Genomic DNA, 25438 nt, shown 5'->3' on the forward strand with positions numbered 1-25438 from the left:
GTCTCCGTGCCTAATTGCACTTTTTGACCTCACAGGAGCAGTACAGAAAAAAATGTCTTTGAAGGCTGAGTGTAAGCTGAGCTGCTGTAATAGCAAGATTCTGGGTGTTGTAGACAGGTGTCCTATAACTGAGTAAGCTTTTCAAACCCTGGCTCCTTCCAAAGGAATAGCTATCAAACATGCTTAATTCTGTAAGCTTATCAGCCTGATAGGAAAGCCCTTGTTCTGTAATGGCAGTGAAAATATTCATCTTAACCATAGGTAATGTGTTAGGATAGTAAAATCTTTCTGCTGTCCACACTGTAGAAAGTACATGGTACAAAAGTAATGCTGATCTCTTGGGAGCCTTGGGTTTTACATCTGGCTCTCTGAATGTCTGGTTAGTGTTTGGCCTTGGTTTAGGATTGCAGTGACATGGTTAATTGATGTCTCCACTGTCAGAGGAGCTGGATGCTGGAGTCAGGGATTATTAAGCACTAACTCTGTGTTTTTACCTCCTCTGTCTGAAGCCAGCACGTGGGAATGGCTCAGGGCTGTTCTCTTCATGCTTCAGCTCCAAGCTGAAAAGCTGAGACCTGGAGGTGCCTTTCTGCATGCAACATTTAGCTTAAAGCTGTGAGGAAGAAGCATATTCCTGAGAGGGCACAATTGGCTTGCTGGGACACGAGCCTACTGAAATCAAGCAATTCCCCAAGTTTGTAGTGAAATATTACGGCAGATGGCCTGCTTACAATGCGGGATATTATTAGAACTATGATCAGTGCTAATAAGGTCATTGGCGGTGGGGGAGGAGGTCAGTGTCTGACCTTGTTTGGAGGGTGGCAGCCTGTGCTCTGGGGAGAAGTTTTCCTCTTGCAGCAGTGGAATGTGAATGTTTAAAACAAGCTACTTCGTGTATTAGTATGGCTGCACAGTGGAGAGAAGGACCCACCACCCAGTCCAGCATAACAGCTGCAGGGGTGCTGCTGGCCCCCACACCTTGCTGAGGTAGGTGCACAGAGCACCATTAAAAAGTGAGGCAAATTCTGCTTAGTTCTGGGAATGTTTAGCTGGTAATCCAGAATGGCTGTGGTATCACAGTGCATTGCCCGGGTTACTGCTCAGTGGTCTCTGAGTTTTATCTTGCCTCTGACTATACTCTGCATTAACACAGCACTAACTTTCAGCTGTTCTCCTACATTGGTGTCAGAAAAAGACCTAAAACAACCACTACACATAAGAGTGTTGGAATCCAGTTGAGTTGCATGAGTGATGCCCACGTCTGCCCAGCAGTACCCACACCAAGTTCTGATGGGGATTTAAGCCAACAGCCTGAAACATGGTGCTTTAACTCTGTCTCATCACTTCTTTGCCTTATGAACTCTGGGTGCTGTGATCAGTTCTGGGTTCATAGTGAGAGGAGGCACCTCTTAAACAGAAGGGCATTTGGGAAAGTGTGGAATATCTGGGCGTTCAAAGGCAGCCAGGGCAGCACCAGTACAGTGGAGTTGCAGCCCGTGTGCCTGAGACTGTGGCCGTCATGACGCTGCTTCTCTAAGTCCCTGTTATCCACAGGGGCACGGCTGCTGCTGGGAACAGTCACACGGAGATTAGGTCCTTAAAGAGCCCTGCTTCAGCTGAGGAGAGTTTGAATACAAAACCTCAGTGTGTAATCCCAATGGTATTGGCTGATCCCACTGGTCTGCGTTTCTTCCTCTTGCTGTCCATTCCTAAAGGATCAGAGCATGGGTAAGGCTTGCAGCCATTATGTGCTCTTGATCCCAAATGGTTGGTTTGTGCAGTGTTGTGCTGCGTGCAGTGCTTGGGCTCTGCTCCCAGAGTCCCTTCCACGTGATGCTGCAGATAGCAAACCCAGGATGAGTTTGCCAGGATTTGAAAGCTAGAGCCTCATGGGGCTGGACATTTCAGCCCATGCTGTAGCACTTTAGTGCTCAGGGTCGTGGGGAGTTGAAAGCCAGACATATAGGTGAGCCTTTAAGGAGGACTTGGAAGATCATCAGGCATGGCAGAGATAACGGTGTTTTAGGTCAGCTGTACGAAGGAAAGCTCTTTCCTCTGTGTGAGAAAATTTTGTTTTATAAACCAGTGGACTTTCAAGTTGTCTTTGGAGGGAATGTTGCTCCTTCCCAAACATTGTAGGATGGAGGTGTTAAAAGATGCTCCTGCTCATGCAGAAACCCTCCCAAATCTTGCCCCAATGGTGCAAGACTTGCAGCCTTATTCTAATGCCCTGCTTCTTTCTGCTGTTTCCTCCTCCCCTCTGGGCCTATTTGTCCCTAAGCCCTCATGCAGCTCCCCTGTCCTCTTTGTCCCTGTTGTAGTGTCTGCAGGGACTGTATCAGGCAGCCTGAGAAATCTCTTGCTCTCCTCTCTTGTTGCTTCAGCAGTCATTTTTATTTCTCAGTTCATCTGGTGCTCTTGCAGATGAAGATGTAATCACGGTTACCTCCCTGCAGACTTTGACTCCCTGCTGTGTCAATCCTGTTGCCTGTAAAACCTCAGTGATGTGCTAGAGGGTGGGAGCTGGAGCAAGGCAGGCAGGCTGAGTGACTCTGGTGCTCGAAGCTGGAAAGCCATCAGGACTGATCAAAGCAAGACAGGGATGTCTGGAACCTCTGAGCTGCGAAGGACGACCTCAAGGGAAGGAGGTGGGGGGTGACTCTGGGGAGGAGCAGTGCAGCTCCCCAAGCCACTTCCCCATAGGACTGGGGAGCTTGGGGATGTAGCAGGGACCCTGGCCACCCATCATGCCAGATCTGTCAGCATCTGCTGGCTGGCATGTCATGGCAAGGCTCGGATTTCCCAGCACAGCCCACTCAAACTGCTCTGCACCATCCTTGGGCGAGGGGAGGGGTAAATCCCTTGGAGACTGGGAGACAAATGGGCAGGATCACTTTTTGCAAGTGATGCAGGGGTGGGACACAGGCAGGCTGCCGGCAGGAAGGAGCCTGGGAGGCATTAAAGGCATCATGGCTGCAGCAGCCCAGGACAGAGCAGCTGAAATACAGTCTGTGTGTTGCTGAGGTTTCCCCTGGCTGCCTGGGGTTTTTCAACCAAGTCTGGTGTATTTAGACTGAAAACTCTTCAGGCTGGGACTGACTCATTTTGTGTTTGGGTAGTAATTGGAGCAGGACCCTGAGCTGTAGCACTGATGAGTATTTGTATTCCCACAGCCAGAAATCCCCTGCTGCGGCCTTGTGCGATAAAGCACAGATTGAATTAAGAGGATTTTCATTGTTGTTTTGTGTTTCTCTGCATGGGTTTTTGAAGAGTCCACAGTAATATAAAATCTTTAGAAATCTTTACTTGGAATAGAGCTCACATTAGGTAGGGCAACAACACTACTCAAAACTGGTTTTGTTTTCCTGTTTTGATTGTACTAATTCTTGGAGAATGATTTTAAGCATCCTTTCAGTGCTTAGCCCAATCAGGGGAAAAGTGTTAGCACTTTTCTTACTTTGTCCTTCTTGGCCTGTGTCAGAGGCACTTGAAGAGAAGTTGGTACAGGGATTTATGCCAGGGCCCTATCAGAAGTCCATCTATCTTGGTTTAAACCAGTTTGAGCATTTTTTCAGCAGTGTTGGAGTGTTCCTTACAGAGGCACTGGTCCTGCTGCATTCCAGACTTGCTAATGACCCTGGAGCTTCTTTGCAGCTACTCCTCTCACGTGGCAGAGACTGCAGATGTCCTCAAGAAAGGTCACTCTTCCTTGCAGAAAAAATCCCTCCAGTCCCTCCCACCCCCATCTATATGGGCCCATCCCACCTAAAAACAAATGAACATTTGCATTGCAGCTGACTCATCCTAAATGTGCCCGGTGAGGGCAGTGAAAGGTCTTTTTCTTGCTGCCCTTTTAGGAAGGGATTGTGCTGCATCTGAAGATATCTCTTGTCAGTAGCAAAAGTAAAATACATGAGATCAGGTGTGTGCTGCCTAAGGAAGTCATGTTGTTTAAGATTGCTTTCTAATAGAAAACGGCCTTCAAAAGGTAAGCCTTGCATGCCTCCTCATCTACAAAAGGTTGAGCATCTCAGGCAGTCTGTACTGCACTTGGTGAATGGGACGAGGAGAAGAGCTGCAGGAGTTTGGAAAGCAGGGCAGCGATACAGGAAGGACAGAAAAACCCCATGGTAATTTGATCAGTTTGCTTTTGTGCCTCAAGTCTGAATAAGCAAGCACATCCACATGGATATGCTTTAGTTGCGTCTGCCTCCCCCAGCTTTTCTCTTGTGCTCTTAAACCTAAGTGAGTGAATCTGGCAGTTATTAAAAACATGAACTCCAAAGCACCAAGCAAATGAAAGGAAAGCCCTGATCAGTTCCATTCCTGTTGGTCAGCTGGGACAGATGGATGGACAGACACACATGTATGCACACGCAGGACACATTCCTTTCTTAGCTGTTCTGGCACTTACACCAGTGCTGCACAGAGGAGTATTTAGGTCAGAAGTTGCATCCCGCAGGAGTAAATGGATACATCCATCTAACTAGGCATACAACCTTTTCAGTGTCCTGTCCTACAGCTCCTGTTACACAGAAGGAAACAGATCCCAGTGGCTACATGGAATTAACCTCTCAGCAGCTTAAATCATGGTTTCTGCAAAATACATTATCCTGGCATCACATGGAGAAAGCAGACCGCTCTTGCTAGATTTTGGGGTTTTGGACTGTATATCGGTGTAGAGACCTACAGACCCCGAATTTTGGCTATCTAGGTCAGCATGGAATGCAGGGTGAGCAGGAAGCCCCCTTGAGCTGTCTGGTTTGCAGCATCTGTTTTGGCTTACTGTTCCTGGGTAGGCTTTGTTAGTTTGTAACATGGATCTGCTTTGACTGAGTGAGGTTGGGGGTGTGAATCTGCACAGACCTCACGAGACTGCATAACAGACTGTGGGAACAGGGATCTGTGAGCAGTGTTGCAATTAGAACAGGTAGAAGTTTTGCTCTGGCCAAGGTTGTTACAGTAAATCCATTGTATATTAGCAGGTTTTCGGTTGTTGGCGCAGAACTGTGCATCATGTTCATTAAAGCTGGCTGCCGGTGTGACACTTGTGACTCGTGCATGGGAATGGCACCTAAATATGTCTCACTAATTGCAGTTTTATCCCAGAATTGTCATTGCCAAACTCTCCTTTTGCCCACAGAGATGTCAGTGTATTGTCTTTGGCATTGTGAGCCCATCATATTTGCCTCTGTGGAAAAAGGTCTGTCCTGTTGCCACCACAGTTTGCTATGCTTCTCCATGGGCTCAGCTCCTAACAAACATTTACAATGCCTTAACCTCCCTTTCACTAGAGATGGTAGCAAATACTGGTCACATATCTGCTTTCTAGTGCCAGGTGCTTTTTAAAGAGCACTTCTGAAGGTGTTTTTTAAGAGAAAAATCCCCTCTGTGACTTAAATGTGCATATGTTACTGGCTGTAATAAACAACTCACTAAATAGATCAGTCTGCAAAAGCTGACTGAGGTGGAATATTTGCCTAGGGCAAGGCAGGCTTTCTTTTTATTTTTGCTTGTTTTTTCCTTTTTTCTCTTTCTTCCTTTCTCTTCAAGCCTTGCTGCCTCCTAGGTGGAGGGTTGTGATTCAATGTCACTTGGCTTGAATGTCCTCTTTGGAAGCCAAGGCCCATGTGAGATGTGTGGTCCGTGCCTGCTGTGCCTAGCAGGCTGCAGGAGCTCTCTTAAGGTACTTTTTGTAGCTGCACCTTTAATCCTTTGACCAACAGCAAGTTCATTATACTGTGGGCATGAAATCTGAGGCCTGGCATGGACCAGAAAGCTTTGGGGTCCTTGCTTGGAGATGTGTGGAGTTGGTGGCACACAGCCCTTTTCTGTAGCTTGGTAGCTTCTCTGCAAAGCCAGAGCAGAGGGGAAACATGCTGCTGTGCACTAATATGCCTGGCACATGTAGCTGAAACAGGAGCACGAGGACAAAGCTTGGTCCTTGGTGAACTGAACTGTAGCCTGAGAAAGCAGCTGGGGACATCAGTGGGCCATCAGGGTGAGGAGCAGGGCAAGCTGGCTTTACTCTCTGCTGTGGAGCAAATCCTAGCCAAGAGCAGAAAGGTGTCCTGTGCCTTGGAACATCAGACCCCTGGCTCTGACAGATGTCAGGGAGCAAATTCTGTGATGGCAACTGAGGCCATCACCCTCCTGTACTGGTGCAGCTGCTGTTGCCCTGCCATCACCTCCATTTTTGGCTTAAGCTATTGCACAGAAGGACTGTCATATCATGTTCTGACATATCTTGGTGTTTCCATCTCAAGTGTGGAAAGCCCGAGTGGCAGAGCCCAGTCACATCCTTCCCTGCTCAGGGAATGGTTGCATTCTGCCAACTTCTTAGAAAAACCCAACCAAACCTAACCACCTCCATATCTTTTTATTTGCAATTTCATTTTGTTTTCTGAAACACAGTGAGAATGAGGTTTTCTGAGCATGACTTTGCCCTTTGCAGGACAGGAGAGAGGGTTTGTGTCAGACACTTAGTTATCAATCTCTGCTCATCCCTATGTGCCTTTTCCCTTGAGTAGACTTGAGCTGTGAGGCTGCTGGAGGTGGTCACATGTCCGATATTTGTATTCATGAACACAGGACTTTAACATTTATTCTCCTGGGCTTTGATGTACTTTGCTTGGTTCTGTCTACGTGTGGTTTGCCTGCTGCAGCTGTAATATTCAACAGACACTGTAGGTAGAGGAAGGTCAGAAGCATCAACTTTCCATATGACCTTGATAGATTCAGCTAGTGAAAGTTATAGAATTGGATTATGGGATTTGCAATGAAAAGATGGTTTAAGGGACAAGAGAAACTGCACTTGTTGTTTTCTAATCCTGGCCTGGTGTAATAGCAACCAGGAGGGACACAATTGAGGATGGAAGGTAGAAGACAGATGTGAAGTTTAATTTTGTTTGTTTTTCTTTGGGGTTTTGTGGTGTTTTTTTAATACAGTACTTGTGCACTATTGTTCCAGAGAGCTGGTGTGGGCTTTTTTTGTAATTTATAATAGAAGAAAAATCAATGACTTTCCAGTGTTTCTATCTTCCAGGTAGAATTGATTTTTTTTTTTTTTTTTTTTACTTATAAATAGTCCCACATTGAAACCCACAGGAATACTAACTTTGGTAGATGTCGCCTCCTCCACATCCTGCTCTGTACCTGCAGTGATCCCAGGGCTAAACATACTCCTAAACATGCTCTCTTTACTGGACACTAAATGCCTTCTTTTGTAATTGTTATTGATCATTTCCTTCAGCAGGTCTGTGGCCAGGCCGTTCTGTAAAGTCTTACTTGTCTAGGAGAGAGCCTGTTCTTGATACTGTATTGAAGAAGCCTATTTTATTGTGCTTTTAACATTCCTGAACCTAGGAAAGTAGTGGAATAATACTTGGAAGACATTAAAAATGCTCAGTTCAGAACTCTAAATGATGATAATTCTACTCTGTTTAAGCCTAATTTCAAATATGTGGTGGTAACAGACTGATATGGTTCACAAACATAGCATAATCAAAATGTATTGGTGGGTACAAAAGAAAAGAGCTTGATGAAGTCTTTATTCCTGTCTTTTGTGGCATGAGATTGCTGTTGTTGGAAGAAGTAATCTCTTAGATAAACATGTTTTTCTGTTCTGTGGCTCTACAGCTCAAAAAGCATACTTTGACGGTGCCATACTGTTTTAATATATATTTCTTGGGCTTGGTAAACACTGTCCATTGCTTGGAGCAAGCTAAATGTGTTCCACAAACCAAAAACATTAAAATCAATACACTTTTTTCACTAAGCATAACAGAGCATGCCATTGGCCTCAAAGAAGAGAGCTTGGCAGGGGAACAGAGCTGGAAAGAGTTGTCAAGATGTAAAAATATAATGAAGGAGCTACAGGGCTTTTCCCCAACAAAATAACTACTCTGAGTTTTTAAGAACCTTCAAGTATAACAAACAGCTTGGAATGAAAATCCTGCGTGAGAGCAGGAGGACAGCCATGACCTCTTTGTGCTGTCCTGGGGAAACTCAGTGGAACATTGCTGTATTCAGCAATGTGCAAACTTCACTCACAGCAGCTCTCAGCTTCCCTAATTGCCAGGTGAATAAGGATTTGGGAATTTAGGCTAGTGCCTGTGGCTGCTTAGAATCTACTGGAATGCAGTAGTTGCATGTCCCCCCTGTTCCTAATTAAAAAATATTTTTAAATGTCAGGGTGATAGTACTTGAGCTGTGTGGTAACAAGCCATCGTTTCTTTCTGGAGCTGGATTTGCTTGCCGAGGTCAGTGGTTTGAAGTGATTGGCAATGGCTGTGAGTGGCTGTCACCAGTTAAGGTGCTACCAAAAAGGGAGATGAGGACATGGAAATGCTGCTTTCTGCTTTGTTTTTGTCTCCTGCTCTGGTTTGAGCTATGTAACAAAAACAAGCTTGACAAGCATTTTGAGGCTGCAGATTTTAAGTGAGTCCTAGATAAGCATGTTTGAGTTCCAGCAGAGCACATCTGATCTTGCAAACACCCCTGTCCAAGTGCTTTGCACTTTTATACAGACCATTTGAAAGGACTGGCATGTGCAGTCAGGCTTGGCCACGTTGTGCATCTTTTTGTTCCCAGCATTTGCACCTGATCACTCTCTTACCCTGGTGTGAAGGAAGCACTGTGATGTGCTCAGTGTACATTTTTAATGTACTGGTGAAATTGTTCAGCTGCTAAACTGTTTGTGCCATGTGGTGGGAAGTGTGTCCCCTGCTTGGGCAAAGTGATGCTGTCCCTTATGTGCCTTTTGGTGGTGACCTGTCCAACTCTGCAATAAGTAGATGACCAAAGCCCTGTCAGCTTGGCCATGTGCCACAGGGGTTGGTCATCATGTGTTGGTGGCAAGGGACAGTTTTCTAGTCCTGTGATGGGAGAGAGCCTTCAAGCACAGCACATCCCCCTGAGCCAATGGCACACAACACAGCCCCTGCAGCTTGGTTTGTATCTGTGGTACAGGTTGGCTTTCACAGACAAAGGCTGGAATGACAAAGAGATGGAAGTATTACGGGTCTTCAGCAGCATTTATTCAGCAGTCTCCTCAGCTGGCTGTTGGCAGCTTTATTTCTGGACTTGAATACCTTTTGCTAAAATGATGCTGGATTTTTGTACCTTGTGTGTCCTTCTTTCCATCTTCCCTGCAAAGCAAAAATGTCCCAGCAGAACAGTCACAGGGAGAGGCTGAAGAGCAGCATCAGTGTCGCAGACCCAGTGATTGTTGTGTTTGCTTTCCATTCCTTGTGCATTTTTCTAACTCCCTGAACATAGAGCTAGACCCTACCTGGACTGAAGTGGTTGTGTTTCACTGACCTGTTCTTTTAAAGTTGCAGAGGGATATAATGTTTTGGGGTTTTTTAGCTTTTCTAAGCATTGACTGGCTTCCCACAGCTCTGCTTCACAGCTGTAGGGAGAGGAAAACTGGGTGGACTGGGACTGTGCAAAGTGTACCACCTTCCCTTCAGTGGGATGAACAGAGGGTCTGCTTGGTGTGCTCCGAGGGTTTTCAAGCTGCTTTGCACTTGCATGTGCCACTGAGCTTTGCTTTGAGCTCTCAGTTCAGAAGGACCCAAAACTCTTGTCAAAGCTGCCAAATGTCACCTGCTTTCATTTGGAATCATGCAAAACATCAAGGTTCATTCATTTCAGTCAAGATCAAGTCTAGGCTTGCTTAGAAAGGGCTTGACCTAACATTCATTGAAGCCATGAAATTCAGTTGCTGTTTTAGTGACAGGCTGGGGTTGCCTTGAGAGTGCTGGGAACATTAGTAGCTCTGGGAGCTTGTGATAGCTATTCTGGTTTTTCCACTGAAGCTGTGTGGAAAGGCAGGTCTTACTCTTGTCCTCTGTACCCTGACAAAAGACATGTCCCTGTTCACCTCAGCAGCCCTGGGCCAGAGCTGACATGCTGCTGCTGCAGCTCAGAGCATTGTTCAGAGCAGCATAAAATCTGCAAACGATTCTCAAGTGACTGCAGAGGAGCTGAGTTGGGCCAAAATAACACCTGAGGTGTTTTTAGCATTTTTCTTCTCATCTGTCTGCGCAGGCTCAGGGAAGTGGCTCTTTATACTCAGAGGTGGGAATTTCAAAGTTAGGCAAAACTCACCCTAGATATATTGTAAAAATGTGGTTTGTGCTTTTTATGGGCTGTTTGAATTCTATTTCCAGCAAATTCTGTATTCATGTTCTGTACTCTTTCCTGGCTAGAACATGCATTTCACAGGGTCTGTATCATCCATAGCTGGAAGCTACCAGATTGACCTTAACTCTAGCAGTTTTATTCACACACACTGAAATTGAAAGTTCTGTATGGTAGGAAGTCTGTGTTGCTTCCCTTGCCTTCGAGGCTGATTGCCCTGTGGTAATGCTAACTAGAAGATACATTTTGCTTTTTCTTTCCAGCTATGATCTGTTCACAGCAGGATCCTCACCATAACAGCAGTCTCTGGGCTCTCTGTAAATGGGTGTTACACCTGCATTTGAAAAATGTCAGCAGCCAGCTGTGCTGTATTTTTTATTGCTGTTTCAAGTAACTTTAGACCACCAAGTTCTTTGTACCCAATGCTGTATAAGCAGGGCTGCTGGTGTAGGAGGGATGCAGAGCAGAGACTCTCCAGAATCCCAACATCTATCCCAAAAGGAGCAGAAAAAGCAGCAGAACTGGAAAGCCTTTGTGGTGAGTTGTTTCAGAGAGGGAGAATGAAGTGCTGGCTTAGGTTTGGGAGTCTTTGATGCAGCACAAATCCACTTCCAAACAAGACAGGGAACAAAGCATAGGATAAGTTTTTATGTGACTATCCACAACAGCTTGGAAAACTGAGTTCAGTGGCAGTCTGGAAGGATGTGCTTGGCAGGACTGTTCAGTTTTGTTTTGTTCTGGTGGCTTGAATGATGGAATAGAGAGAGAATGCTTGTTAAATTGGTAGGGTGCTTTGAGCTGGGAGGAACTACAGACACTCTTTAGAGAGCCAGATGTGGAGTTGCAGATAGTCTTGACAGGGTGGAAAAGTAATCCATAAAAAGCTGAGTGAGTATGAAAAAAAAGCAGTATGAAATACAGGGTTAGAGTGAATCAGCTGCCTCATGCAGGGAGCAGCATAGCTGGGTCTGGAGTAGTTCTGGAAAAGGCTTGTTGAGAGTGAATCAAAGAATGTTACATTGTTAGTAGGAAAGAAAATGCCATGCAGGGATGTAAAAGCAGTAGTGTCATCTGCAGGACACGTGAAAAAATCTGTGTACCTGCATAGCATTGGTCAGGGGTTAGGTGGAGCACAGTGCCCCATGCAGGTACCCACAGCAGCAGGGACTGGAGGAGTAGCCTGAGGAGGAGCTTGGAGACTGTGCAGGGAGAGTTGGAAGAGGATGTTTGCATAGTCTGGAGCTGAGCATAAGGAAGGGGGTAGATGTGACAATAGCTTTTAAGTATGGGCCCTTCCTCAAGGAGGAAGGGAATAATTCCTATTCTGGCCTAAACCAGAAGTTTTAGGTTTCTGTTGCAAGTGGAGCAAAACTGCAGTTGAAAATCAGCTGTGAGAAGACACAGAGGAAAATCAGCTGTTATGTGTTGGAGTCCCATGTCTGGAAAATACACAAGTAATGGGAACAAAGAAAATAGGTGATCTGTGTGGGCAATGGGGAGATGTATCACTTCACTCTATCCCTCCAGACATGCTTTTTAGGGTGCTTGTAGGGGGGGGTCTAACAGCCTTCCATAAGAACATATTCAAGGAGTGTTTTCTACGTAATTTAACTTTAAAACTTCTCTGTGAGAGTGAGCTGCTCCAACACTGCTAGGAGGAAAGCATTGCTCTAAAACAGAAGTTACCTGATGTATTGGGCCAGGGTCAATGTTCAGGGGAAGTTGTGAGGTTGCAGTTCTCACTGACTCAGTTGGCAGCATAATTTCTGAAATTTCATTAGCCTGTAGAAAGGACTTGCAGATAAAGGTGTGTTCAGAGCTGGCTTTGAACTGCAGCGAGTGGCAGCTGGGCTGCATGAACACCTATCTGAGACGTAACACTCGCTAATGATCAGACTGACTTGTCAGCTCCAGCCTCCTTTGTTTTCTACTTGAGAACATGCTATTTCCATGCTATTTGATGTTTGCCAGTGGAAGGCGTTTGATCCAGCAGTGAGATGGACAGCTATCTCCCTTCCTCCAGCACAGCTCTCTACCTGTGTGGAAAGAGGAGCATGGTGCAACATTGGAGGTGGCAGGATGAGCCACTCAATCCAGCCAACATTCCATTTGCTTAGGGACAAACTGCAGTGAGAACAAAGCACTTGAGTGGAGGTGTTGCACTGGTGGTTTGCTGTCCTGGTAGGGTAACTTCAAAGTTGCAAGTCCTTATAGGATGGGTGACTTAGAGCTTGGGCACCAGGTACCAACACTGCCTCTTGGGACCTCTCTTTCCTTACAGAGCAGGTGGCAGTAGGGGTGGGCCTGAAGCAGCATGTGGTGCTCAGTACACATTCATAGTTGTGCTGCATGGACACGGGGATGCAACCCTGAGCTTCCCACTTTTTGCCTCCCACTGTTGCAGGACGATTCATGCTCTATGGTATGAATTTGCAGCCTGCCCTGCAAATATGGGGCAGACACCACGGTGGCTGAGGTTGTATTGTGTATGAGAAAGCCGTGCAAGGCTGTGGCAGGAGCAAGGAGCCATGGCCAGGAGAGAGCCTTAGTGTGCATGTGGTGAGTGGGATGGAAAGCAGAGAGCGTTTCATGCCTCAGCACTGGAGCGACAGGCACTGAGTAAGCAGGGCCAGCGCATCTCTGAACGTGCCTCCCCACTGAGTTCCTCTTGGGGAGGTGGAAATCTGCTGCTTCATGCGGAGAAAAGTTATGTAGACAAGCTGTGTTTTGGTGCCTGGTTTTGTACAAAACATGGAAATCCTTTCCTGCCTGGTCTCTTTTCATTCTTTTTGCTGTCAGTCATTGCACATGTCATCAGTATCTGTGGAAAAGACTGCACAGTCAGGGCACCAACCTACTGCAGCCTCCAGTGTGTGAAAAGCCGCATTAGCTTGAAGATTTTCATATGAGAACTGCTCATGATTGATGGGACATAGTGTGCAGTCATTAAAACCAGAAATGTGTGTCTGGAACCCCTCATTGGTGTCTGGGATTAAAGAGACCATAACAAACTGCATTACTGGTGCACATGTGAGCAAGCATTGGTGTTTGTGCTGGGAGCCTTGTTTCTGCAGCACAGTTCAACTCACTTCAGCAGCCAGGCAGGAGAGAATTTGTGCAACATGCTCAGGGAAGATTCATCCAGCCTGGTGCAGTACCCACAATCCTCTTATTTGCATCCCGCTAGGATGCAGATGACAAGGTGCAAACTCCACGCAACCAGGTATAATGCAGGTTTCCTACTGGATTGCAGTGTGCTGCTTTCAGTGCTGCACTCCAAACAGCTGGCTTTGTTGCAGTGCAAGCTGCTGTCACGTTTCCTGGTGTCAGATGCCAGCCATTTACAGTATACGCCATCACAGCATGACTTAAGTTGGCAACACAGAGTCAATCACATGCCAGCAGCCTACTGTAAGGGTGGGGGAGTGTGTGGGAAGAAATGGGGTGAAGATACTCTTATAAAATCCTTTAATGATTTATTTTTAATATTCATTTTTCAAGTCTTTGGAAAGTGCAGTCCATATGCTTTTCCCTCCTGGTTGTAGTTGTCAAAGAAGCAGATGAACATGGTCCTTCAGACTCCTTCCATTTTGTGAGGAGCCAGAAAATACAGCTATATTTAGCATGTTGCCAAGGCCAGCAGCAGTCTGTTACTGGGTGGTGATTCCCTGGCTGCAGGCTTGTGTGCCACCCGGGACAGGGTGGGAACGTGCCTGTCCTGGAGTCAGTACTCAGATTAAATTGACAGCAGCAAATTTCAAATTTCCAGTTACAGGAGGATGGCTGCACTGGTGCCAGCAGGCTCAGTGTGCTGCTTACCAGCATAGATCAGTTTTTGAGCACCAAGCCCCTGCCAACATGTGCAGTGGCCACTCCAGGTGCTGTAATGGTGCTTTTTGGTGCACCACTCAGCTTGGAGAATGCCTCAGTTGGTCTTCTGTGCACAGCTCTGGAACTGTCCTGTGCCCTGTGCTGAGCTTTCAATATGCTGGAAGCCACAGCTAGTCCCTGCAGGAAAGCTGTGCCTTGTAGCATAAATATGCTCATCTAAAACTGGGGGCCTAACTCCTGTTGTATTTTCTCATGTTGTATTCCTAGGCCACTCAGGTATAAAATGGAGTTGTCCTTATTTATCCCCAGCCCAGTATCCACACAGCAGATTTGCTACCAGTTCCCTGTTGCTTTCCCTGCTGTGTTGCAGCTGGTACTGAGGAGTTAAAAATGGCAGCTCCTCTGTTCTTCTGGCAGCTTTTGTAGAACTGAAAATGGTCTTGAAGATTGTGTGTGTTTCTGGAAAGTACCAAGAGCTGTGGGTGTTGTGATGGAAGGGTAGAAGAAGGGCTCACCATACCACTGGTGGAGTTCAGGGGGTACTAGTGGTGCCTATCACTATAGAGCGAGTATCTTGAAAGTTGTTACATAGCAAGATGTCTAAATTGGGAGCACTTTGTGCCACTCTGTCACATCACCACTTCCTAAAATTAGTTGTCTGAGGGATGAAGAACTTACTGTGGTGCTGTAGAGAGGAGCTCAACTGTGGCTTCCAATATGCCCCAGTGAAACACAGTGGTTGGTGGTGCTCAAGATCAAAATGTTGGCAAGGAGGAGTTAGACCAAAAGCATGGGTTTGACTGTGAGTGTAGCAGTGATTAATTTAGTCTTTCTGGGCTCTCAAAGGCCTGACTGACAGCATTTCGCAGCCTTTGCTCTGCAGCAGCATCTGCACAGTTCTGTTTCTTACAAATACGTGTCCTTGAAACCACTGGCACTGTGTGGGCACTGGTTTCAGCTTACAGACTCTGTCTGCAAGACCAGTGCCTCATGCTGTATGGTGGGGCTTTTTAATTGGTAGTAAAAATATTCTTGTTTGTAGAACCCCCTGTTGGTATTAAGCAAACTGCTTTGAGGAAAAAAAAATAGAACAAAGCTTCACACCAAGCTGGGGTTGCTGATATCAATGATATTCACAATTTCAGTTGAAATAGCAAAGTCCTTCTCAAGTTGAAGTCAACTGTGTAAGTATTGTTTACAAAAAGTAGTAGTTTTTTTTCATCTTCTCCATTCCTGCAGTGTAGAAACATCCACACAGATCTATTCCAAATTTGGTAGAAATAAGTGTTTCCCCAACCCAAAGCACTTGTGCCAAGTTACAGTCAGGAGGAATTTCTGAGGCTGATGTGTGAGCCCGTGGGGGCTGGAGCTTAGGACCGAGCAGCTGCCTGGCCATGGGCAGCCTGTGGTTCTGTGGGGTCTGCTCCTGGTCAGCAGGAGCTGTGCCGGTGGGACACTGCAGATATGCTCTGAGGCTGAACCCTGCGCTCCTGCTGGGTCCCAGGTGATGGGAAAGGTTGTAAAGAGGCCTAGTCCTATGCAGCATGAGAAGGATGACCCAAACCTGCCCAGTGTTCTCCTTGCAGATTATTGCAGTGGTTTCCTTTGTAGTGGCACTGGGTGTCTGAGCACCAGCCAGCTGCATGGTGCCATTTTATCCTCACTTCACACAGATATGAGAAAGTGTCTGGTGATGAAGATTCGTGTCCTCAGGGCCTGTGAGCAATTAATTCACTGCTTGGGATCTGGGGCTGTTGGATTGCTGAGAAGCCAAAACAATAGCATTAAAAAGCCTCTTTTGTTTTGAGTTGGGTTGTTGGGAGCCACTGGACTCTTTTAGGAGCAGGGCAGAGAGTTTCATTCCACGAAGCCAGGCTGCTAAAGTTTGGAAGTAGTTTTTTTCCTGTCCCACTGGCTTTAGCCCATCACTTCTTACATTTAATTATTTGCCTTTTGTTTAACTCTAATCTCCTCGGAGCAGATAAGAGAGGAGCCTGTTCCCATGACACATGTCAAACAGCCCCTTTTAAGCTGCAGTCAAGCTCTGCAGCCATTTCCCCATTGAAGCTTTTATCCCCACCAGGAAGGGAGGCAGAGTAAAGTGTGGAAATCTCAGGCTGCTCTACAGCAGCCTGGCATGCTGGGGAGCCTGGCTGGGGATTCAAAACCAGCCCCTGCAGTGGGTCACAGTGTTGGCTTTTTACAGTGGTACTTGGACTGTCCAGTGATTGCACCTGTATGTTTGCAAAAGCTTTAAAGAATCCCCAGGGGAGTATCCTGGCTGTATCATGGGCTGATCCCAGGAGGTTCCTTGGGTGAGTGGTATGTAACTGCTGTATCCTTGTGGACCTGGTTGTGGGGTTACAGCTCTGCTGCACGTGTTCCTGCTAACAGGGGCAGGTACACGGGGTTATCTGGTGTGCCCCTTTTGCATAGCAAATTTAATTACACTGAGACTGAGAACTCTGTGTCCAGCCCTTGATGACTGTGCCTGGGATAGGCTGGGTAATAAATGGTCCTGTGCCTTTGGTGGCTGCAGGAACCATTATTAGTTATCTGTCATGGAACAGCCCTGTGGCCTCCAGGTCTGGCCTTATTTTAATAGGCTTTGAATAGCTCAGAAGAATTTGTTCCTCAAAAAAGTCAGAATTTTTGCATGAAGTTATGTTAAGTATTTGATGGTTTTTGTATGCCTTCTGTTTCTTGAGGAAAAAATTCAAAAAGAAAGGGGGACAGAAAAAACCATATTTTTCAAGAACTATTTCATCTTAATGACAACATTTGTTACTAGCTTTCTTATTTAGTGATATTTATCTTCTTGTGTCTGCTTGCAAACACTATTAAAGTAAGGCACAATTTATACATGTTTTTTAAGTGATGATCTCAGTTTACTTGCAGGGATATCATCAGTGATCTCTTGCTTTTTAGGAGCCACTGGTGTGGCCAGTGCTTATGTTTATTGCAGGGAGGAAGGAGTCAGTGATGCAACACACATCACTTTTGACAAATGAAAGGCTGAAGGGGGAAAATAATTTCAGTCCTTCCTCCTGTGTCTGGCAGTTCTCAGCATCTTGAGGTACCCACATATTGTGGACCAGAGGTGCTGCCTTACAGAGCTGTCTTAAAGTTTTATCCAGTGCAGCTGGGGAAGTGGTGGAGACAGTTTTGTTTCTTCTGTTTGGTTGTCAGGGCCAATTAAGTGGTCTGGTGTTGGGAAGGAGGGGAGAAGCAACCCACGCAAGGAAACGGGGAATTTTTGTTGTTGTTTCTGGAGCTGTTGCCACTGGCTTCTGAACGTATTGGTGTTTGTGTTAGATTGTTTGGGATTTTTTCTTACAACAATCATTTTAACATCAGGAAGCCTGACTTTTTGGTTTAGCTTGATAGTATTCAGTTAGTATTACTGCAGGAGAAGTCATGTTGCTCTTCTCTTCACCTACTATAGAAAAATCACAAAAGAGGCACAGTAGCTACCAAGCTGCCTCCACCTCAATGATTGTGTTGTTCCAGTAACCCAAACAATCCTTAATTAAATTTTTCTGGCTGCCCTGGGTGTTACATTCACTGAAATGCTGTTCCATTATGTTTTTTAGGGCCGGTGTACCCGAGAGAACTGCAAATATCTCCACCCTCCCCCACATTTAAAAACACAACTTGAAATAAATGGACGCAACAACCTGATCCAGCAGAAGACGGCCGCAGCCATGTTTGCTCAGCAGATGCAGTTCATGCTACCGGGCGCGCAGCTACAGCCAATTGTGAGTTACAGCCCTGGGCCCATCGGGCTCACACTGCTCCCTGTCCCTCCCCTGTTTGTTCACAGAGGCCCCAGCCCTGTGTCTGAGCTCAGGCCATTGTCTGTGCTGCACAGAACTGGGCAGAACCTTCCAGAGGGGTGTCTGCTGCTACCTTTGCGTCCCCTTGAAAGCTGTGTCTCTTTTTTCCTCTAATAAATGAGGAGCTGTGAGATTCAGGGTTTCAAGTGGAAGGGTCTTACCACTGGCTGCTTATTTGACTAGTTGATTGATATACATGCTGGAAGTTCTGAGTGGCTCAATTCCAGTGGATCCTGTTTTGGATCGTTGTTTTGCACTGAGATGATGCTGGCTCCCTTGGACTAGCTGTGTGGCACTGTTGGACTAAAACTGGGGAAAATTAATCTTACCTAGACTTCAATCCTTTTTAATGTCTGGGAGTGAGACCATTTCACTGCAGTTGTCCCAGCAGAGAGTTGTACTAATGTCACAGCCCTGTCACTTGTTTCTCACAGTAATGCTGATTTAGAGTAAGAGCAGGAAGGATTTGCTTCTTTTCAGGTAGGAAGGGAAGCCTGTGTCAGATAGATGTTTGCAGAGCAGGTAGTTCACTGCCTGTCCCTGCTTTTGCTTGTCATTTAAAACAGGTTTCAGGCTGGAGAACCCTGTTACGCCAGGGAGAGGATGGCTTGTGTCTACTGGTTGGTATATCTGGGAGGGAATGACACTTGTCAGCTGAGTTTTAGTCTGTGACAATGTATATTTTAAGAACTGTCAGAGGTCTTGAAACAGCTCTTCAATGCTGATGTGAATAAGCTGCACTGAGAGTTAATTAGGAGTTCTCAGTTTAAAGTTGGGACTGAGTATCTTTCCTGGGGCAATGTGCACTTTGTGTGCTGTATCTGGGTGAGGCTCCTTGTGCTGTGCCACATGGGAGGACTGGCCAGATTCTTTGGGCAAGCTCTTCTAGCCTGAAGGTGTCAAGTCTGTGAACCAGCCTGAACTTGGCCTCCTGGTGTCCCACCTACAGTGCCTGGCCTCTCTGCCCATGTGGGACACAGCATCTGTTACCCCAGCTGAAAAGCTCAGGTGTTTATGGTTTACTTTCACCAGAGAACAGTAAAGGAATCCTCCTCATTGGAAGCTGTTGTGATGTTTGGTGTAAGAGCTTGTGATGGAGGTTTCCCTGTTTCAGCAGAGGAAGCTGGGCAGTGTCCCTTCATGATGGTGGTCTGCCACCAGACTCAGCTGTTTCCTCAGTCTGGCATATTCCTCCTGTGGTTTGAGAGGCTTTCCATATTTGCCATCATGCTGATCATCTTGCATGTCTGCTAATAGCATTATCCTGCCCTATAAGCTAAGAAAACACTGTTTATTCTTCCAATTTTGAAGATGGAAAGTTGAGACAGAAGAGAAAATTGGCCACAGAAAAGTCTAGTTGTGCTGTACCTTAGGCTCTTATCTTCTGTAGTCTTGCACCTCTTTTTTGTGGAGCTTGAAAGTATGTCCACATCAGAAGGATCCTGAATTCCCACAAAATAATGACATTGGTTTCCAAGCCCGGTACCAAAAGCAAACCCTTCCTATTTGGAGTTTTCCTCTGTGGGGAATTCATGGTGGATGTTCTTTGGCTGGCTATTCAAAGCATCTTCGGGATTTCCTTTTTGGAATGTTCCCATCTTCCCACTTTGCAATCATGCAGGTCCGTTATGCTCCTAAATTTTACTCCTGCCTTTTAAATTGCCTCTGAGACTGAATATGTTGGTTTGTCTAGTTAGTGCTCTCATTTCAGAAGTAATCTTATCTGATGAGAAAAAAACCCTAGTTTTTAAATTGTGCCATGAGGGAGACGTGTGCAAAGAAGAAAAATAAAAATTTGTTCTGCAGTGACTGCTCCCTTCGTGCTTTCCCACACTTTACTCAGACTAAACAAGCTCTTGGTCTGATTCCTGCTGCCCAACTTGCTCCACACCAATTTCAGGACAAACAAGAGATTGCTCGTTCAACTGCCTTTGATTTCCGGAAGATGCTGTCAGTGGAAGCTGGCTTTGAGAATTTTTTTCTCTCTAAATGAGAAGGGTGGGGCCTCCTTCTGGTACGCATGAAATTCGTCAAAGCAGAAAGTATTGTATCTGATGCAGCAGCAGAACAAATCCCATGTGATCAGAAAGCTGATCAACGGGATGCCTGCTTAATTGGGATGCTTGCCAGAGATGAGATTTGAAACAGCATACTTAATAGCTCCAAACAGTGGCTGAATGCTTAGGTATTTTGAAGTGCAGTTTCACCAGAGAAGCTACTGAGTTAGAAAAAAAAAAAAAAAACCCACAAAAAACCACCAACAAAAAAAACACCACCAAAAAACCCCCACCAAATCCAAACCAAACCAGCACTTGACAGAGCAGCTTTTCACCAGGCTGCCTGAAATGGTGTCTGTCTATGAGCTGGGCTCTGGCTTTGATAGGAAGAGCTGCTCTGGTCAATGTTATGTCTGGTTTCTCAGATATGGTCACTTGGTGTCCTGAGTGTGCCAGTGCAAGACCACCCAAAAAGTGCTGCACCTTGGGCCTAGTCCCCATCCTCTCCATCCTGCTTTGTCCCTTTGTGGCAGCGTGGGGCAGACTTTTGGAGCTGACCATGGAGGTGCTTAGCCCAGGCTCCAAGTGATGTGGTGAAGCAGGGCACTGGTTTGCCCAGTGCTTCCTGTTAGTGCCTGAACAAGCCTTTGACAGAGCACAGCAGTGGTGACACACCTGCCACCACTCCTCCTCTGCAGCTGCCTCTGCTGCTGCCTAGGGAAGCTGTTTCCTCTCTTTGTTTTCAAGCTCTTCATCAGGACTATCTTGATAATTCTGAGTCACCCATGTCCCTGAAGCCCAGACTTTAACCCAGCCCTTTGTCCCCTTCTGGGGCAGCAGGATCCTGCTGCCACTTCTTGGTGCTGATGGAGGGGTTAAAGCAGAGGATAAGCAACTTGCTTTGGCCAGTGATGCTTGGAGCAAGTGCTGGAGCCAATTTCAACAGGTGCTTTACACAGGTATTTTTTCCACGCAGCAAAAGCCTAATTTATATCTCAGCCTCAGTCAAAGGCATGCTAGGAATGAATAAATGCAGGTATCCTGGCCCACCCAGGAGCTGGTATCTGCCAAGAGACAGTGCTGTGGGGTGTTAACACTTGTGTTTTACACTACAGCAACCCACAAATGAAAGATCCTTTGAGCTAGGAGTGTGTCTCTGCAGTCTGGTTGGGGAAATGAGCATCTGTGGTGGTAGGTAGCTGGATGCTTTGGCCCATTGGATTCACTCCAGCATGCTCAGCCTTCATGTTGGAGGGTGTATTTGCAGTCAGCCAGCCCCATGGAATTACACTGGGGGGAAAGCAGATTTTTTGGTTTTCTGACAGTGTCAAGTACATTTTTAATATCAAGGTTTCCAATCTTGTCAGTATGAGATCTTCATCTTTAGTTTCTATCTCCAGACTGTAAGCTGCCATTGTTTTTTGTGTGCTTTCCATACATAGCTTCTTAGCAGTGACCTGTTTCCCCTCCTTCAGGCTATCAACACCTCTGTATTTACAGTGGGCCTCTCATTTTCAGGCTTTCCCTTTTTTGGGGTCTGAGGTAACTCAGAATCAACACTTCTGGCTGAAACAGTGCTTGTGTTTGACAAAGCACCAACCGCTTCTCTGCCTTCCTCTTCACACCCACTCTGTGTTTCTTCTCTAGCTTTAGCACAATTTCTGCTAGCCAAATTGAATGCAACTTCTGAATTGTTAACAAAATCAGCTGTTCCGGGTTCTGTTGTCACCAGTGGTGACAAATGTCCCTCCCTGGGATGGTTCCTTCTCTCTGCCCACACTTTCAACCCAACAGCTTCCGTGCCTGAGGTCTGTGAGGAGCTCAGAGCCGTCCGAGTCCTTGGCAACCCTCCCCCTGAGATGTGTTCTCACAACAGCCGTTTCAGCTTTTTAAAATTATTACAATTCTTATAAGCATTTTAATACTCAGTAAACCAGTCTTGTGAGCTGCTACCAGCCTGAACCCTTTGCTGCTGCACTGTAACCAGCTTCTCTCTGTACAGGAGTTACTGGTAGTGTCTCTGTCCTATGATTTATAAAAGTTAATTTGCAAGGAAACCTGTCTCTGTGTTTCCTGAATTAGCAAGAACTTTAAGGGGGGCAGCAGGAGTAAGTGCTGATACTTTCAGTCCCTCTGTTTTGTCCTAAAGCACACCAGCAATTAAGTTGAGAGTATGGTTTTTTAGTGTACAGCCATAACATTGCTCTGTCAGATCTCCTGTCCCTCCCTTCCTCTGCCTCCCACAGCTTTATATCAGGAACCTGATGCCATTCAGTCTGGGATATCCCTTGGGTCAGTTGGGGTCAGCTGTCCTCTGTCCCCTCCCGACTCCTTGTGCTGCCCCCCATAGTCAACTCGCTGGCTGGGTGGGGTGAGAGGCAGAAAAGCCCTTGACCCTGTGTAAGCACTGCTCAGAAACAAGGAAAGCATCCCTGAATTGTCTACACTGTTTCCAGTACAAGTCAAAACCACAACCCTGTACCAGCTGCTATGGAGAAAATTAACTGTATCCCAGCCAAAAGCTGTCACAAGGGGTGGACAGGAGGCACGTTGAGGAGGGCAGTGCTGTTTGGAGTAAAAATTACATTTGGGTTCTAGCTGAAGGAGAAAATTTTCTCACATTCCCTGAGGACATGGGGGACCTGCACAGACGTAGAGGAAAGAATTGGCTGGCAGCATCCCTATTACTGGTACTGATGCATGAGCCAGACTGGATTTCCCAATCCAAGACAGGCAGCCAGGTCTGGCAGTGAGCACAGCCCATCTTTTCCCCTCATCAGCCACAATAAATACAGAGCTCCCTGGTGCCAGCTCACAAAGGCGCAGTTCTCAGAGTGCTTCGCACACTCCAGCCTTAAAACCCAGCTCTTGTAGGTTTAATATGTTGAGTGAGGTCTGTTTGTTCCCTGGCTGTGCACCCGCTTGGCTGTGAGGAGCGGCAGCCCCAGCCTGCAGGCAGGGTGTGGAGCACAACTGGCGCTTCCCATCGGGGAAGCAGGCACATGGTGCAGGCAGGCAGAAGGAGCCTTGTGAAACCTTGGGAAGGCAGCAGCAGATGTCAGGGCATGAAAAGGGGTGAACAAACAGCAGCAGCAATAAAAACTCCTCCTGCTCCTATGAGCATCACTCTGGAGGTCTCCAGGATCGCAGGTGGATCGTACTACTCAGTTGTTCCTCATGCACATCTTTTCTGCGCTTGCTTCAGCTTGGGTTTGGATCCTTTAGCCCTTGCTGATTGCTCCCAGTGATTAGAGGGACTGCTTTTGAGGGAGATGGGGATTGTGTTTCAGGGAGCAGGTCCTGCTACCTGTGTAGTAGCTGTGGTGAAGAGGTTGGTATATCATCTCTTAGTGAATGTTTCAGGTGAATTCACTCAGTGTGAGGTGTTGCAAAGCCCCAGCATTCCCAGTCTGCACAAATCCTTCCTTCTGTAATTGGAGGAACATCTTCCCGTTGTCTCAGAAACCAGAGAGGGCCTTGGCCTGACTGCTGGCTGTATTTGAGCCCAGCCAAGCAGGAGAAGCTTGCTTTAAAGGATCTCCTGGCATTTTGGAGAGCAGTGTTTGTGCCACATTTACTCAGTCAGGATATTTCTGTTGTATTAGGTGCTGAAAAACATAAGGTAGGCTTGCCCACACATTTGTGTAAGCCACATGTACTGCAAGGTTTGGGCTACTATGGGTACATAAAGCACATGCTGACAACATGTCAGACCCCACTATAACCTGTGCAGACTGGCCAGGTGGGAGAAGCTCTTTAAAATAGCATTTGTGGTGCAAATGGTGATGGAAGTTCAGCAGATACCATTGTAATTACTGGTACTTGCATAAAAGAAAACAGTCTAATGGATGCTGCTTTTTCACTAAAGTGTTCAGGGAGTCACAGCTTTGAAAATCCTAAAGAGGTTTTTTAGCAATAAAGGTATAAGATGTCTGGGATCTGCAGAGAATTGAAAGAGAGAAGAAAATTATTTAATAAAGGGCTATGGATTGGGGAATTTCTGGCTTTAATGGCCGAACTCTCCCAACAGCTGAAGCAGTGCTTGACAAAGGCTCACAAGAAGGAAAATTGGAAACCCCCCTCAGAAAAATAATTATTTGGTTCCGCTACACTTAAAGCATCCAGCACCACTGATGCAGGAAGTTGTGTCTCCTCACTGAGGAGGAGAAAATGGGATATATTCTGTCAACAATTCCCTTTCCTGTTGGCTGGGGAGCTGCTTGCTGTCCCTGGCCTTAGGAAGGAGAATTGTTGAGCTAAAGCTGGGTTAGGACACTTGGCTGGTGTTACTGTGGGTTAACTTCTTCCACATCACAACAAGCCAAGTATGAAAGCACCAGGATGAAGGTGCTGTTGAGGAACACACTCTGTCCATATGTGGTTTCTTTTAGAAGTTCACGGGACTAGAAGTACCAAAACAAAAGAAAGGAGGGAATGATGTGTGTGGCCAAAAACCTGCCCCAGGCAATTGTGTAAGCACACTTGTATTTATTGCCAAATAGAGGCATAGCTTCCAAGGATGGTGTCTTAGACACCTGCCAATATGAGTAGCTTTAACTGGAACCCAGAGTTCACAGTGGAGCAGGTGACAGGAGGGAAAATAAAAATGGTTGCAGGTTTCAGGCTGCATTTCCTGGGGGGTGTTCAAGCCCCTGCTATAGGAGCAAGAGTGCTGCCACGCATGCTGTCATCTTCAATGGGGGCAGGTGGAGAGAAGTGTTTCTGGCCCCCAGCACTGACGATCTGCTGCACTCAGAGGACCTGCCTAACACAATGTAGAGACCTGAAGTGGTCAAGATCTTTATGGCCTGTTGTTCTGTCCCAAAGAGAACGTGGCTCCTTGTAGCACAGGTGGGGTCTTGGACCTTGCACTAGTCCGCTTGAGCCATCTCATCTGGTACACTCTGTCCTTGCTATTCCAAGCCCAAGACTCACCTGCTCTTGCCAAAGCCGTGAGATCTGGCATGTTGTGACATTAATGAGTCTGGTGTCCTCTTGCTGCCGTTCACATAGAGCACAGGTTTAGATCCTTCTGCAAAATGGCTTTTGCCTGGACTCTGACACTCTGAAACCAACCCCAGATGTGCAGGATGCCTGACCAACCGAGCATACTGCAGCTGAGATAGCTCACCTGACTGAATGGTGCTTTTGGTCTAACCTGGCCATGCTAACATGGAGCTCAGGGCAGGCTGATGGTGGATGCAGCTGTGCAGCTAATGGGGTTACCTGCTTCCAGGTCCTGAAGCTGCAGTTTACCTTGCAGTCTCTCTACAGCATTGCAGTGTAGGCATAAAGAAGCTGAGACATATATTTGGGAATTAGAAGTCTGTTTAATTTGGGGCCTGCCCTAATTGCTGGCATGAAATTCTTAATTGTGTCATTAAACTATAAAGATCATCAATATGCTTTGATCTGACAAATAAAGATATCTTGTATTCAGGATGAGTCACAAATCTGTGAGTCAGGAGAAGCAAATGGATTGCAAATAAATGGCAATAAATGAATAGATTGGAGAGCACAGCATTTTGATGTGGCTAATCAAATTGTCTAAAAGGATTGAAGTGTGATGCAAGGCTTTGATGGGAAATCCAAGACAAAGCTTTTTAACTAATACTTTGTTTTTCTTCT

General features: G+C 46.3%; 1 protein-coding gene across 28 annotated transcripts in view; it reads left to right on the forward strand.

Moving 5' to 3' along the window:
• Positions 1–25438, forward strand: part of MBNL3 (muscleblind like splicing regulator 3) — a 93460-nt gene that overhangs the window by 43415 nt on the left and 24607 nt on the right. For all 28 annotated transcript variants that reach the window (XR_012055967.1, XR_012055968.1, XR_012055969.1 and 25 more), the window contains one exon: positions 17571–17735. Coding sequence is in view for 21 of the 28 variants with exons in the window: in XM_072929087.1 (XP_072785188.1) it covers positions 17571–17735 (165 nt within the window). In the remaining 7 variants the exon portion in view is untranslated. The remainder of the gene's footprint in view (positions 1–17570; positions 17736–25438) is intronic.

The sequence above is a fragment of the Taeniopygia guttata genome, chromosome 4A (assembly GCF_048771995.1).
Source record: "Taeniopygia guttata chromosome 4A, bTaeGut7.mat, whole genome shotgun sequence".
In the NCBI taxonomy this organism is placed as follows: Eukaryota; Metazoa; Chordata; class Aves; order Passeriformes; family Estrildidae; genus Taeniopygia; species Taeniopygia guttata.